Source organism: Zea mays, chromosome 2 (genome assembly GCF_902167145.1).
Source record: "Zea mays cultivar B73 chromosome 2, Zm-B73-REFERENCE-NAM-5.0, whole genome shotgun sequence".
In the NCBI taxonomy this organism is placed as follows: domain Eukaryota; kingdom Viridiplantae; phylum Streptophyta; class Magnoliopsida; order Poales; family Poaceae; genus Zea; species Zea mays.
The window spans coordinates 182,486,144-182,502,311 of record NC_050097.1 but is presented as its reverse complement, the minus strand read 5'-3'; the positions used below and the strand labels follow the sequence as shown (position 1 = coordinate 182,502,311).

The following is a 16,168-nucleotide window of genomic DNA, read 5'->3' as shown; positions in this document are numbered from 1 at the left end:
TCTCAATTGGGGGCTTGTATGGCCGACCTGTGGCACATGCATGTGCTCGAGCCTAATCTAGCTTATAGATTATATAAGCACCTAGATTATTATAACCTAGTTATCTAGATTATATAATCCACTAATAATCTATGTTGTTTGTTTGTCTCTTAACTTATTTAAGTTGAATTATATAATCTAGAGTATAAACAAAATGGGCCAAAGTCACCAAACTCAAGTAACTATGCCATAAATGGTGGTTCGGGGCATAGCCATGATTCTTGCATAGATGGGGTCATAAATAATATTTAATAGATTATATGTAGTATATGAGTGTATGATTTAAGTTTAAATTTAACTTAATAAACTACATGTTTTTATCAAAAACACAAATAAAGGAATAACCAATATTTATTGAATCAATCATTGTTTTTTATATACTTAACTACTTAAAAGTTAAATGCCTCTTTGGGAGAGCTTAGCAGGGCTCCGGTTTCCAGCTGACCAGCCTCCGACAACCTATGTATTTAGCAGACTAGCTCCAGCTCCATTTAATTCTATAAATTATGGTCTCACATAGAATGGCTCCTTCGGAGGAGCCATACGAAGGTGTCTCTATGACTAGAGCTGGAATGGCTCTTCCGAAGCGAAAGCGCTCCTAAAGAGACCCTAATAGTAATTAGTATTCTCTCCGTTCTAAAATAAAATTCGTTCTACCTTTTAAGTTAATTCATACCATAATTAATATATTTGTTTTATATATGTGTCTAGATTTATCATTATTTATTTGAACATAAACATAAAAATCAAAGAGTAATACGACTAATATTTTAGAACTGAGTAAGTATATATTTATATGTTTACACAAACATTAGGCACAGGGCCCTGCCAGCTCCCCTCCTTATTTACGCCACTAATGGTGGTAAACAGCATATGCTCGCGTCACGTCACGTGACGGGCACCTGCTCGCAGTTCTCAGAAGTCAGAACAAGCTCGGAGCTCGCCCTCCCAGTCCCACCGGCCACCACCGCCACCGGACTGCGGACCGACCCACCCTGGCCGCGCGCCACCACAAAGGCCAACGGCGTACAAACCATAAACGACCAGCGAAAGCGGCAGACTCTCAATGACACGCGGGCACCATATGCCACCTGCCGTCCCTCGCCCCCACCGGCACCGACCCCCGCCTTCTTCAAAAACTTTATTCGCCGAAACCCCTTGCCACCTCGCCGCCACCGCCCAACAAACAGGCGCGACGACCTCTACTCTACCTCGTCGCCACCGCCGTCACCGGTCACCGCCGCCATATAAGTAAACGCTCGCCTCGTCCTCCTCCCAGACTCGCCACCCTCCGCCTCCGACACATGGCCCAGCCGCACCTCGTGCTCCCCTCGCCGAGGCCCCTCCTCCCCGCCGCCGCCACTCCATCGCGCCGCGCCGTCGCCGTCCGCGCGGCGCTCTCCACCGCTTCGCCGCCCGCCAAGGCCGCGGCGGGAGCGGAGGCGGTGCGGTCGATCCGCGCGCGCCAGATCGTGGACAGCCGCGGGAACCCCACCGTCGAGGTCGACCTCGTCGCCGGGGACGGACGCCTCCACCGCTCCGCGGTGCCCAGCGGGGCGTCCACGGGGATCTACGAGGCGCTCGAGCTCCGCGATGGTGACAAGGCCGTGTACGGCGGCAAGGGCGTTCTCCAAGCTGTGCGCAACATCAACGAGGTTATCGCGCCTAAGCTCGTGGGCGTCGATGTGAGGTGAGTTGGATATCACTATCTCAGATTGATTTCTGTTCAAATTATGGATATGGCCGTTTGATCACCAGTGTGACTGCTGTGAAGTGGGGTAGTTGGGAAACGTGGTGTGTCTTCCCTGGTGAACGGTGATCCACGGTTGAACTGCCTCAGTTCATGCGGGGTTTAGTGAGCTGACTAGCTTGACTCCTACCTATCTGACAATGATGCTTTGGATCTTCTGGTGACCATCCTAAAAGTTTGAAGTAAAATGTGACTAAATTTGTGGAAGTGAATGTTTATGCCATACTTTATTCACATATGTCATGGAGCAAATTTATCTGTAGTTTGGTCATATAGGAAATAGGTGCTTTTGTACTTGTAATATGCATTCCCGAACAACAACATTTTACAGAAAGCAACAGGGAGAACCCTAATGTCCTAAATAACTTGGCATGCATTCCTGAACAACAACTTTTTACATAAAGCAACAAGGAGAACCCTAATGTCCTAAATAACTTGACATGCATTCCCAAGCAACAACATTTTACAGAAAGCAACAAGGAGAACCCTAATGTCCTAAATAACTTGGCATGCATTCCTGAACAACAACTTTTTACAGAAAGCAACAAGGAGAACCCTAATGTCCTAAATAACTTGGCATGCATTCCGGAACAACAATCTTTACAGAAAGCAATAAGGAGAACCCTAATCCCTAATGTCCTAAATGATTTGATGTCAAAGTATGTTTGATGAGAGATGTAGAAGCTTTTCCAGTTTTGGGATTATTAAGGGTTTTCTCACTGTGTAGGGTGGGAAGTGTGATGTGCACCCGTTGGGTGATTGCCCGATCTTTCGATGAGAGGGTGTGGAATAACTCGATTGGGGGAGGAGACGACGTTCACGGCCCGACTACAGCCTTCCAAAGACGCTGCGCCTTAGCAACCGATACACCACCTCCTATGGCTGTCACGATCTTGTGGAGCGTGACACCCTGGCCACTAGGGCACTCGTCCTGCAAGCAATCGAAGAACTAGCAAGAACAAGTAGAACAAGTACTGAATTACCAGATCTAAATGTAGGTTTAAAGATCAAACTACAATATGGTGGGGTTCCGAAGACAAGAAGACGGGCGGCTGAACTAGCACGCGCGCTTGCAAGCAAGTAGCGAGAGCTAAACTTGATCTAAACAAAACCCGCTGTTCTTGGTGGCGGCTAGGGGGTTTATAAACATGGGAGGACGACCACAAGGGTATTGGGGTCGTGCTGCAACCCTAGGATGCGTCCCTAATGGACCTAACTTGATACACGACCCATTGGGCCAAAATAGGGTGACGCAGCACCATGGGCAGAAAAGGCAGGAAATGTCTCGGTAAGAAAACAATGATTACGGCGGCCTCAGAACAGATATGACTATAATTCCGGATCCATATGAAAGTAGACTTGATAAGCTTTCCATGTTGTGCTTGAACATTCCAATCCGAGCCCGCATCTGACCGTGGTGACCGTCACAAGTTGGTGTTCTTCTGCAGTCCGAATCCAGCATGTTCAAATCCTTTTCCCTTTCGGTCTTCTCCCTGATTCCTAAGCAAAACAAGAGTGCACGGGTCTCCATGGTCTAAATATGATGGACATGAACTCAAGAGTGTAATCACCTGATGGTTGAGTTGACGAGCACGAGCGCGAGTAATGGGACCAGAAATTGGTACTTGTATTGGTATAGATGCATCAGTAGTGTGGATGTCTTCATCATTCTCCCCTTCTTGCATTTGAGTCGTCCTCGACTCAAGCTCAACTTCCTCTCCCAAGTAGGGCTTTAAATCTGCAATGTTAAATGTGGGGCTAACCCCAAAGTCTGCAGGCAGATCTAGCCTATATGCATTGTCGTTAATTTTCTCTAGCACTTTAAACGGTCCATCGGCTCGAGGCAACAATTTAGATTTTCGTAATTCAGGAAACCTTTCCTTTCTCAAATGCAACCAAACTAAATCTCCAGGTTCAAAATTTATTTCCTTTCTACCTTTATCACTAGCAAACTTATATCTAGCATTCATACGCTCTATGTTTTCTTTAGTAGTTTCGTGCAGTTTTAACATCAATTCAGCACGCCTAGTAGCATCAAAATTTAGTTTTTCAGAAGATGGCAAAGGCATTAAATCAATAGGAGCACGAGGTAACAAACCATATACAATCTGAAATGGGCACATCTTTGTAGTAGAATGCAATGATCGATTATAAGCAAATTCAATATGAGGCAAACAGTCCTCCCACATCTTAATATTCTTCTTTAGAACTGCCCTTAACATAGTAGACAAAGTTCTATTCACAACTTCAGTTTGACCATCAGTTTGAGGATGACATGTAGTAGAAAATAAAAGCTTAGTCCCCAATTTTGCCCACAAAGTCCTCCAAAAATGACTAAGAAATTTAGCATCACGATCAGAAACGATTGTGTTGGGCACACCATGCAAGCGAACAATTTCACGAAAGAACAAATCAGCAATATGAGTAGCATCGTCAGTTTTATGACATGGTATGAAATGTGCCATCTTAGAAAATCTATCAACAACCACAAACACACTATCACGTCCCTTCCTAGTCCTAGGCAATCCCAGCACAAAATCCATAGAAATATCTTCCCAAGGAGCACTAGGAACGGGTAGAGGCAAATACAAACCGTGTGGATTTAACCGTGACTTCGCCTTTTGGCATGTCGTGCAACGAGCAACCAATCTCACCACATCTCTTCTCATCTTGGGCCAAAAGAAATGACCAGCAAGTATGTCCTCCGTTTTCTTTGCTCCAAAATGTCCCATTAAGCCACCTCCATGTGCTTCCTGTAACAACAACAAACGAACGGAGCTAGCTGGAATGCATAGCTTGTTAGCTCTAAACACAAACCCATCACTAACGATATATTTGTTCCATCCTTTCCCATCTTTACAATGCAGCAACACATCTTTAAAATCAGCATCATGAACATATTGGTCTTTAATCGTCTCTAATCCAAAGATTTTGTAGTCAAGTTGATTCAGCAAAGTATATCTCCTAGACAAAGCGTCAGCAATGATATTCTCTTTTCCTTTCTTGTGCTTAATAACATAAGGAAACGATTCGATAAATTCAACCCACTTAGCATGTCTACGGTTCAGTTTTCCTTGACTACGAATATGTTTCAAAGATTCATGATCAGAATGAATAACAAACTCTTTGGGCCACAAATAATGCTGCCATGTTTCTAATGTTCGCACAAGAGCATATAATTCCTTATCATAAGTAGAATAATTTAGAACAGACCCACTCAATTTTTCACTAAAATATGCAACAGGTTTGCCTTCTTGTAACAAAACACCACCCAATCCAATTCCACTAGCATCACATTCAAGCTCAAAAGTCTTATTAAAATCAGGAAGTTGGAGGAGAGGTGCATGTGTCAACTTATCTTTCAGCACGTTGAAAGCGTGCTCTTGTACTTTGCCCCAACTAAAATGCACTCCCTTCTTCGTAAGCTCATTCAAAGGTGCAGCAATGGTGCTAAAGTCCTTCACAAAACGGCGATAGAAGCCAGCAAGTCCTAGGAAACTCCGCACCTGTGTGATAGTCTTTGGCATAGGCCATCCATGTATCGCTTCTACCTTGGCTTGATCAACCTCAATTCCCTGTGGAGTCACAACATAACCAAGAAACGAAACTCGATCGGTGCAAAATGTGCACTTCTCAAGGTTACCAAATAAACGTGCATCTCGTAAAGCATTAAAAACAGCACGCATGTGATCAACATGTTCATCCATAGATTTGCTGTAGATCAATATATCATCAAAGTATACTACCACAAATTTTCCAATGAAGGCACGCAAAACCTCGTTCATTAATCTCATGAAAGTGCTAGGTGCATTAGTTAACCCAAAAGGCATGACTAACCACTCATACAATCCGAACTTAGTTTTGAAAGCAGTTTTCCATTCATCTCCCAATTTCATACGAATCTGGTGGTACCCACTACGCAAATCAACTTTAGAAAAGACAATGGCACCACTCAATTCATCAAGCATATCATCTAAACGTGGAATAGGGTGTCGATAACGTATGGTGATATTATTAATAGCCCTACAATCAACACACATACGCCATGTTCCATCTTTCTTAGGCACTAAAATAACCGGAACAGCACACGGACTAAGAGACTCACGCACGTAACCTTTGTCGAGTAGTTCTTGCACTTGTCGCTGAATTTCTTTTGTTTCCTCTGGATTTGTCCTATATGGCGCACGATTCGGCAAAGATGCACCAGGAATAAGATCAATTTGGTGCTCAATCCCTCGTATAGGTGGCAGCCCCTCTGGTATCTCACTTGGAAATACATCAGAATACTCCTGCAAAATGTTAGTAATAACAGGAGGCAAAGAATGCTGCATATCTTGAATTGAAATCAAAACATCCTTGCATACCAAGGCGTAGGCAACAGTAGTGGAAGCAAATAATTCATTAACATCAGTTTTTGTTGCAAGCAAGCAATGTCCTTTCAATTTTATCCCATCTTTGTTATTACCAACAGCTTTAATATTCTTGTTGTTCTCAGTTTTAGCTTTGGTAGCTTTAGCAACATCATCACACACAATAGCCTCAGGGGACATGGGAAGCAAAATAATTTTCTTATCATGGTGTATGAGAGAATATTGATTTGATCTACCATGATGCATACAATCTGAATCAAATTGCCATGGTCTACCTAGCAGAATATTACAAGCATCCATAGGCACAACATCACAGTCAACAACATCACGATATGAACCAATAGCAAAATTAATTCGTACCAGCTTGGTTACCTTGACCTTACCACTATTGTTAAGCCATTGAATGTGATATGGATGCGGGTGCGGTTTGGTCGTAAGTGCAAGCTTCTCCACCATGTCGCTGCTAGCCAAGTTGTTGCAGCTACCTCCATCAATGATCAAACGACATGAACGCTCCTTAATGACACACTTTGTTTGAAACAACGTATGTCGCTGATTCTGCTCTGCCTTCTCCATTTGTGCACTAAGCACACGCTGTACAATGAGGCTCTCATAATGCTCTGCATCATCTGCACCAATCTGTTCTTCGGGTGGTTCCTTAGTGCCTGCATCATCAGCCGCAAGCAAAGCAAGTGTAGCTTCATCCAAATCACTAGCAGAGGAATACCCACCATCGTCTTTTACCACCAAAACACGCTGATTAGGACAATCACGCTGCACGTGTCCATAGCCCTTGCATCGATAACACAGAACATCTCTTGTTCTACCCGTGGAGGCTACTGAAGAGGCACTACCTGCTGGTTTCTGGGCAGATTTGGTTGCTGAATTTGTGGAAGATGCACGTGGTTTGTCGCCGGAGGAAGGCGGGGGTGCTGGTCGACTTGGCGAGGGAGTTGGTGCTAGTGTACGACCGGTCATGGACGTAGTCGTGCGCTGTTGCCATGGTGTAGATTTTCCTGCAGAAACATTAGACCTTGCACTAGCACGTCGTCCCTGCACTTCCCTTTCAGCTTTGCAAGCAAGATGAAACAATCGGGTTACATTAGCATAATCTTTATAAGCAAGGATGTCCTGAATTTCCCTATTTAACCCGCCCAAAAATCTAGCCATAGCAGATTCCTCACCCTCCTCTATGTTACAACGCAGCATACCCATTTGTAATTCCTGATAATATTCTTCTACACTTTTAGTACCCTGTCTCAATTGTTGCAACTTGTTTAACATATCACGTGCATAATAAGAAGGAACAAATCTAGCCCGCATGACCCGTTTCAACGCATCCCAAGTTTGTGGCATGTTATTAGGATTCTTCTTACCATGTTCTATCCACCAAACAGAAGCAAATTCAGTAAACTCACTAGTAGCAGCTCTAACCCGCGCATTCTCAGGAAATTCATGGCATGCAAACTTTTGATCAACCGCAATCTCCCAAGTAATGTAAGCATCAGGGTCATATTTACCATCAAAAGGAGGTATTTTAAATTTAACCTTACTAAAAGCATCATCATTACCATGTACCTCACGTCGGCGAAAACCACCCATACCTCTACGGTTAGTACGTAGTCGCCGGCGATTAGGTGCTTCTTGGTCATCTTGTTCAGTATCAGCAACATAGTCATCCCAGTTACCTTCGGCGCCCTCATCACGCCCACCATTGATATTAGCATGCATCTCATCAAACCGCCTCAAGAGTGCGACAAGGCTCTTGTCAATATGAGCAACTGTCATTTCCACATTTGCAAGTTTGGTGTTCGTGTCGATCTGTGTGGCCTCCAATTGCCCTATCTTTTCATTCGTCACCTGCATGTCATTATCAAGACCTTCCGTGTGCGTCTTCACTAGCCTTACAAAGTGTTGTATGATACCCTTGGTGCGAGGAGAGTGTGGCATATTACGAGAAGCATCATCAACCTCCAATCCTGCCATGGTTAGACGAACAGAGGCAACAAGAAAAAAAAACGTGAAGGAATAAAAACTCTACAACTATTAGGATGTAGCTACTGCAAGGCGCTCACTCTCAACCTGCCACACAAGCTCTTACCAATTCTTACCTTGCACAACAGGAGGGGTCAGCAACCAACAAGTCTGCAACCGTGGAATAAGTGTATCGGTGCCGCAGCAACACGACCTGTCAAACTGTAGTCGAAATATGTAGAGTTGTAGGTGGGCTGAAGCAAGGAATACACTAGTACCACGTTAGTTACAAAAGCAAGCTGAATAATCGTTCAACGGTGGTACTGTGCTGGTCCTAGGCTAAACCAGGCTAGAGACGTGAGCCTAGGCACAAAGGTAGTCACTGAAAAAGAACAACTAGCACAGCACAAAGAGAAACAACAGATTTAGAGATTCAGCCCCCTTCTTCTTCTTTTCCTTTTTTTTCTTTTCTATTCTTTTTTTTTCTTCTTCTTCTGTTTTTTTTGCAGGGGCCTAAACCCTTTTTTTTCACTATGACAACCCAAACAATAAAGATATTGCTAACAACCCCTTTAAATCAGATTTAACAAATCTTGTTAATATAGGAAGTCCAGAAATCTCTACGATGATTGCGGAGCGCTCAGAACGAATTTTGAGATAAGGTCAGATCCGTTGGAAAGAAGATAAGATAAGCTTTCCAGATTGTATTTAAACTTCCAAATCGGATATGATATGTATCCGTGGTGGCAAAAACGAACCAGAGATGTTTTTGGTGATGGTGGATCTCGTGGTGACCAAAACGTGGTAGAACTCAAAACTCTAAAGGAATAAACTAAGACCAGCAACTCGACACAACCGATGCAACCAAAAACTCAACAAGCCCTAACTAAGTAGTACTAGTAAATGCTCAATGGTTTATAGGATTGCGGTAAAACTAATCTACTATTTTTTTGGCTTTTTCTGGACTATAGGAGATAAGAAAACAGCGAAGAAAAGTAAATCTCTCACCGATAAACCTTGCTCTGATTACCAACTGATGTGCACCCGTTGGGTGATTGCCCGATCTTTCGATGAGAGGGTGTGGAATAACTCGATTGGGGGAGGAGACGACGTTCACGACCCGACTACAGCCTTCCAAAGACGCTGCGCCTTAGCAACCGATACACCACCTCCTATGGCTGTCACGATCTTGTGGAGCGTGACACCCTGGCCACTAGGGCACTCGTCCTGCAAGCAATCGAAGAACTAGCAAGAACAAGTAGAACAAGTACTGAATTACCAGATCTAAATGTAGGTTTAAAGATCAAACTACAATATGGTGGGGTTCCGAAGACAAGAAGACGGGCGGCTGAACTAGCACGCGCGCTTGCAAGCAAGTAGCGAGAGCTAAACTTGATCTAAACAAAACCCGCTGTTCTTGGTGGCGGCTAGGGGGTTTATAAACATGGGAGGACGACCACAAGGGTATTGGGGTCGTGCTGCAACCCTAGGATGCGTCCCTAATGGACCTAACTTGATACACGACCCATTGGGCCAAAATAGGGTGACGCAGCACCATGGGCAGAAAAGGCAGGAAATGTCTCGGTAAGAAAACAATGATTACGGCGGCCTCAGAACAGATATGACTATAATTCCGGATCCATATGAAAGTAGACTTGATAAGCTTTCCATGTTGTGCTTGAACATTCCAATCCGAGCCCGCATCTGACCGTGGTGACCGTCACAAGTTGGTGTTCTTCTGCAGTCCGAATCCAGCATGTTCAAATCCTTTTCCCTTTCGGTCTTCTCCCTGATTCCTAAGCAAAACAAGAGTGCACGGGTCTCCATGGTCTAAATATGATGGACATGAACTCAAGAGTGTAATCACCTGATGGTTGAGTTGACGAGCACGAGCGCGAGTAATGGGACCAGAAATTGGTACTTGTATTGGTATAGATGCATCAGTAGTGTGGATGTCTTCATCATTCTCCCCTTCTTGCATTTGAGTCGTCCTCGACTCAAGCTCAACTTCCTCTCCCAAGTAGGGCTTTAAATCTGCAATGTTAAATGTGGGGCTAACCCCAAAGTCTGCAGGCAGATCTAGCCTATATGCATTGTCGTTAATTTTCTCTAGCACTTTAAACGGTCCATCGGCTCGAGGCAACAATTTAGATTTTCGTAATTCAGGAAACCTTTCCTTTCTCAAATGCAACCAAACTAAATCTCCAGGTTCAAAATTTATTTCCTTTCTACCTTTATCACTAGCAAACTTATATCTAGCATTCATACGCTCTATGTTTTCTTTAGTAGTTTCGTGCAGTTTTAACATCAATTCAGCACGCCTAGTAGCATCAAAATTTAGTTTTTCAGAAGATGGCAAAGGCATTAAATCAATAGGAGCACGAGGTAACAAACCATATACAATCTGAAATGGGCACATCTTTGTAGTAGAATGCAATGATCGATTATAAGCAAATTCAATATGAGGCAAACAGTCCTCCCACATCTTAATATTCTTCTTTAGAACTGCCCTTAACATAGTAGACAAAGTTCTATTCACAACTTCAGTTTGACCATCAGTTTGAGGATGACATGTAGTAGAAAATAAAAGCTTAGTCCCCAATTTTGCCCACAAAGTCCTCCAAAAATGACTAAGAAATTTAGCATCACGATCAGAAACGATTGTGTTGGGCACACCATGCAAGCGAACAATTTCAGTGTTTGCTTTTGTGTATAATCATCTTGAATGGGATTAGTCAATTCTAGCTTGAGCAACCACTATGTGTTTGCAGGGGCGGATCTAGTATCATAGGGCTTCAGCTAAACTTCCAAGCTTTTTGCAACCCAAACAGATAGTTCTAATGCTATTGTTTAAATACTTGTTCGGCTGCACGAAAGCAGGCTGCAGCTGCACAAACCGCACTGTAGCAGCTGTAGCCCTCCAGCCGACTGTCCAGCCACTGCTGCAACGGTTGGTTCAAACAAGTGGCGGCAATTGTAAATCAAATTCACAACCAGAGCAAACATGGCGGGAATGGCCCAGGCACAAATGAGTACATACACAGCCAAGTCCGTTCCACAAATGAGTACATACATAGCCAAGTTCATTACCAACACGAATAGTGAAAATACCTGTGAGCATAGTACATACACAATCATCTAACTAGTGCAAAGCAAGCCAATAAGCCAGTTCCATAACAGATTACTTCATACCACAATAGATTTGAACATAAACACGTCCACCCAACTACTTGATAACATCGGCTAAGGAACATCACTTACCCACATTGTTAAACAAAACTTTCAAAATAGCTCCATTTCAGATTCATTTGTCAATAATATGCATATTGCATGCAATTGAAAAACTCTTAGTATTCTGTGCACACCCACCCAATATGACAAGAAAACATACTTCACTAACATTACTACCTGTTCACTACATCAACGACACTCCGACAACGATCCAATTTCTCACTATTGTCATTTCTTCAGCTGCATTAACACTGACCCAATCTGACAGCTTAGCCATTCGAGCTACTCCCTGATCCTTCTATCTAGTCCTCAGACTCGAGTGGTGCAAAGCAAAACAAACAATTACAATCTTCACTTGCCTGCTTCTTTCGTACATTGAGAGTCCTTGTAGCACATGCCACCTTTATTTCAGAAGTCTAAAAACCCGTTCAACTACATTTCGCAGACTCGAGTGGTGGGAATTGAACTCTTCCTCCACAGTTTCTGCTCCTCTTCGATGTAAATCTTTTAAGTGATATCTCATATCTATGATTTTGATATGAGGGAAAGTAACCTTCGTGGATTGCATAACCAACATCCACTAGATAATACCTCCCTGTACACAAACAAATAAAGTTAGAAAAACACTGACTAGAACGTAATGAAGACAATGTATGCAATGTCAACATAACATGCCACCATACCTGCTGGTGGGTGTGGATAATTCGCTTGTCCCATGCAATCCCTGAGCAAGTATAGTGGCATGTTATGTTGACATTGCATATGTTGTCTTCATTACGTTCTAGTCAGTGTTTTTCTGACTTTATTTGTTTGTGTACAGGGAGGTATTATCTAGTGGATGTTGGTTATGCAATCCATGAAGGTTACTTGCCCCTATATTGGAATCAGAGATATCACTTAGAAGAGTTCCATCGAAGAGGAGCAGAAACTGTGTAGGAAAAGTTCCACCACTCGAGTCTGCAAAATGTAGTTGAACGGGCTTTTGAACTTCTAAAATCAAGGTGGCATGTGCTACGAGGACTCCCAAGTCCCAATGTACGAAAGAAGCAGACAAGTGAAGATTGTAATTGCTTGTTTTGCTTTGCACAACTATTTGTTGTGCCGAGGCTAGATAGGAGGATCAGGGAGTAGCTCGAATGGCCAAGCTGACTACGATGTGTCAGATTGGGTCAGTGTTTATGCAACTGAAGAAATGACAGTAGTGAGAGATTGGATCGCTGCCGGAGTGTCGTTGATGCAGTGAAGTTTGTTTTCTTGTCATATTGGGTGGGTGTGCACAAAATACTAAGAGTTGTTTTTAACTGTATACAGATTATTGACAAATGAATCCGGAATGGAGCTATTTTGGAAGTTTTGATTGAAACAATGTGGGTAAGTGACGTTCCTCAGCGGATGTTATGAAGTAGTTGGGTGGACGTGTTTGTGTTCTAATCTATTGTGGTACAGAGTAATCTGTTGTGGAACTGGCTTGCTTTGCACTAGTTAGATGATTGTGTATGTACTATGCCCACATGTATTTTCACTGTTTGTGCCTGTGTTGGTAATGAACTTGGCTGTGTATGTACTCATTTGTGGAACGGACTTGGCTGTGTATGTATTCATTTGTGCCTGGGCCATTCCTGCCATGTTTGCTCTGGTTGTGAATTTGATTTGCAATTGCCGCCACTTGTTTGAACCAACTGCTGCAGCAGTGGCTGGACAGTCGGCTGGAGGGCTACCGCGCTACAGTACGGTTTGTGCAGCTGCAGCCTGCTTTCGTGCAGCCGAACAAGCTAGCACCTTTAGGTTTGGGCAGCTTTGGAACTTGATCATCTTGTGTCAGAACACACAACAAAATTTCTAGCTCGAACTGCTGTCTAAGAGGGTAGTATGGTAGGTCCAATGACGACTTGTTTAGAAACTTATGTGATTTTTATGCTATGATGCATAGAGCACAATTTCTTGGGTGCCAATTATTATTTTTTCTAATAGCTAACCGGGTTTAGATTACCAAAGTTACTAACATCCGTTGATATGTGAAACTTATTTTACAGTTATAAAACTTTTTTGGATATTGAAAACCACCATTTCTGGTGGACTTCATCCCTCTTAGTTTTATGCTGATAAAATGTCACAAATTAGCTAAAAAGACATAAACGATGTGATTTATGTTACAGTTATTAAACATTTTTTATATGGAAAACCACCATTTATGGCAGACTCCTATCCTCAGTTTTTATAATAATATATTTGCCAATTTTACGGACGAAAGGATGCAATACACCAGACCACTTCATTGTCACCAAAAGAAATGTAAAAGAAAATGCCAACTCATAGTATTGTCTGCTATTTCAACCGACATTTTTGTATCCAGATATATGCTTACATGTTGGAAGGTGTTGCAACATTATTCTTTACCATATCCGGCTTCATATTAGTATGTTATGTCTAATGCAAACTGCACCTTCCATTTTATCAGGAACCAAAGTGATGTTGATGCAATCATGCTAGACATTGATGGAACTCAGAACAAATCCAAGTTGGGTGCCAATGCTATTCTCGGAGTCTCCTTGAGTGTGTGTAGGGCAGGCGCTGGCGCAAAGGGGGTTCCTCTGTATAAACATATTCAGGAGCTTGCAGGAATTAAGGAGCCTGTCATGCCTGTTCCTGCTTTCAATGTAATAAATGGAGGTAGCCATGCTGGCAACAATTTGGCCATGCAGGAGTTCATGCTTTTACCTGTTGGAGCAGCTACATTTGCTGAAGCTCTTCGTATGGGCAGCGAAGGTAATAATGTTTTGGTGCACCCCTCCATCTCAAAATGTAGGCCATTTTAGTTTTGTCCTAACTCAAACTAAATCTATGTAAAAAATATGTTAATGTCTATAATAACTATACAGAATAAATGCACTATCGAACATATTTCATGGTAGATTTAATGAAACTAATTTGTTGTAGATGATAGTGTATTTTTCTTTAAACTAGGTTAGAGAAGTTTGAGTTGCACAAAACTAAAACTACGGACATTTTGGAGTTGTCGGAGTATATTTTAGTGAATTTATGATCAGCTAGATGATTATTTTGCTCTTTTGTTCTTTTTTGACAATTTTGTGCTCTTTTTACTCATGCCACACCTTTTTATTTCCTAGTGTATTTCATGTTTATTGAAAGTCATCTTTGTTATAAAAGTAAACATCTATATTTGGGATTTTTGCTTCTTCTAGCTGGTCACTTCATCTTCTATCCTCACTTGGAATATCCTTGTTATGGTAACAGTTTACCATGTCCTGAAGGGCATCATTAAGGCAAAATATGGTCAAGATGCATGCAATGTCGGAGATGAAGGAGGTTTTGCTCCTAATGTTCAAGACAACAGAGAGGGTCTTGTCTTGCTTATGGATGCCATTGAGAAGGCAGGCTACACTGGAATGGTGTGATATCATCTAACTAGTTTCATTGGCCACTTGTTTGATTGTTCTCTTGATTTTATTTTGAATTTTAAAACAAATCCTAATGCAGATCAAAATTGGAATGGATGTTGCGGCATCAGAGTTCCTTACAAAGGATGGGAACTATGATCTAAACTTTAAGAATCAGCCTAATGATGGAGTCCATGTTCTTTCAGCCCAGCATCTGGGTGATCTGTACAGAGATTTTGTCAAGGATTTCCCTATTGTATCAATTGAGGACCCTTTTGATCAGGATGACTGGAGTTCATGGGCATCATTGCAGTCCTCAGTTGGTATCCAAATTGTGGGTGATGATTTACTTGTCACAAACCCAAAACGAATTGCAGACGCTATTGACAGGAAGGCTTGCAATGCTCTTTTACTAAAGGTAACCATTTTCTAAACAATTTGAAATGGAGTACGATATGCCTTTTTTTGCATCCTTCCAGTGCTGAACATCATGACTGCGGAATAACTCGAGATAAGCTTGCACTGAAAAACTAAATGTCTTTGTTAAAATTGGTGTGCCTTTTCCAGGTCAACCAGATTGGTACTGTCACTGAATCAATTCAAGCTGCCCTGGATTCAAAAGCTGCTGGTTGGGGTGTGATGGTCAGCCACAGAAGTGGTGAAACCGAAGACAACTTCATCGCAGATTTGGCTGTTGGCTTAGCAAGTGGGCAGGTAAAGGACTGGCAGAAACTCTAGCTGAGTAGCTGAGACATTGTATTTCCACCTGTCTTCCCCAGATGATAATGGCGGAACCCATTATATGTTTCAGATTAAAACTGGGGCTCCATGCCGCAGCGAGAGGCTGGCCAAATACAATCAGGTAAGAACGCCCTCCGCATTTCACCATTTGTGACATTTTTCTCTGTGGATCGTATATTTCTCTTTGTTCATTTGCAAATCATCCTAGTTATGTTTTGTTTCTGTACAGCTTCTGCGGATTGAAGAGGGGCTTGGCAACGTGCGCTATGCAGGGGAGGCATTCAGGTCTCCATAAGAAATAGACTTTAAATCACCGCGCGTGTGTGAGAAAGTGCCAGCTTTATATGGACAAGACTATTCAGAGAGGATAATGAATGAGAGCTAATAATTTTTTTACACAAAATCAACCTTGGCTTGCTTCCTAAATTCTCTCTCAATTCTTCAAAACACCAGAACTCTTTCAAATGAGATGCAGGTGGTTACAAGTTCTTGGTGATGATCGACGAATACAACGAAGCACTCAAACCAACAAAAAAAACATGTTTAGGGCTTATTCGGTTTGAGATGGATTCAATCCATCCCTAACTGAACAGGCCCTTATGGGAAAATCCTCCAAAATGTGACTTGAGCTCTTTAACAAAAATAAAGAAGATGCCAAAACCAAA

General features: G+C 42.5%; 1 protein-coding gene across 1 annotated transcript; it reads left to right on the top strand.

Moving 5' to 3' along the window:
- Window positions 1-1,104: 1,104 nt before the first annotated feature.
- On the top strand, window positions 1,105-15,969 carry LOC100283280 (enolase). The gene is made up of 7 exons (NM_001156182.3): window positions 1,105-1,729; window positions 13,823-14,130; window positions 14,620-14,774; window positions 14,863-15,180; window positions 15,330-15,476; window positions 15,574-15,624; window positions 15,733-15,969. The coding sequence occupies exons 1-7, from the start codon at window positions 1,344-1,346 to the stop codon at window positions 15,796-15,798; spliced, it is 1,431 nt and encodes a 476-aa protein (NP_001149654.2). The 5' UTR covers window positions 1,105-1,343; the 3' UTR covers window positions 15,799-15,969.
- The last annotated feature ends 199 nt before the right edge of the window (window positions 15,970-16,168 follow it).

Excerpts from the sequence above, each read along its gene's own strand:
- LOC100283280 (NM_001156182.3), top strand. The coding sequence starts at position 1,344 with ATGGCCCAGCCGCACCTCGTGCTCCCCTCGCCGAGGCCCCTCCTCCCC. Across the intron at positions 14,775-14,862 it reads AGGCAGGCTACACTGGAATG|ATCAAAATTGGAATGGATGT; the intron begins GTGTGATATCAT and ends ATCCTAATGCAG. Across the intron at positions 15,181-15,329 it reads GCAATGCTCTTTTACTAAAG|GTCAACCAGATTGGTACTGT; the intron begins GTAACCATTTTC and ends TGCCTTTTCCAG.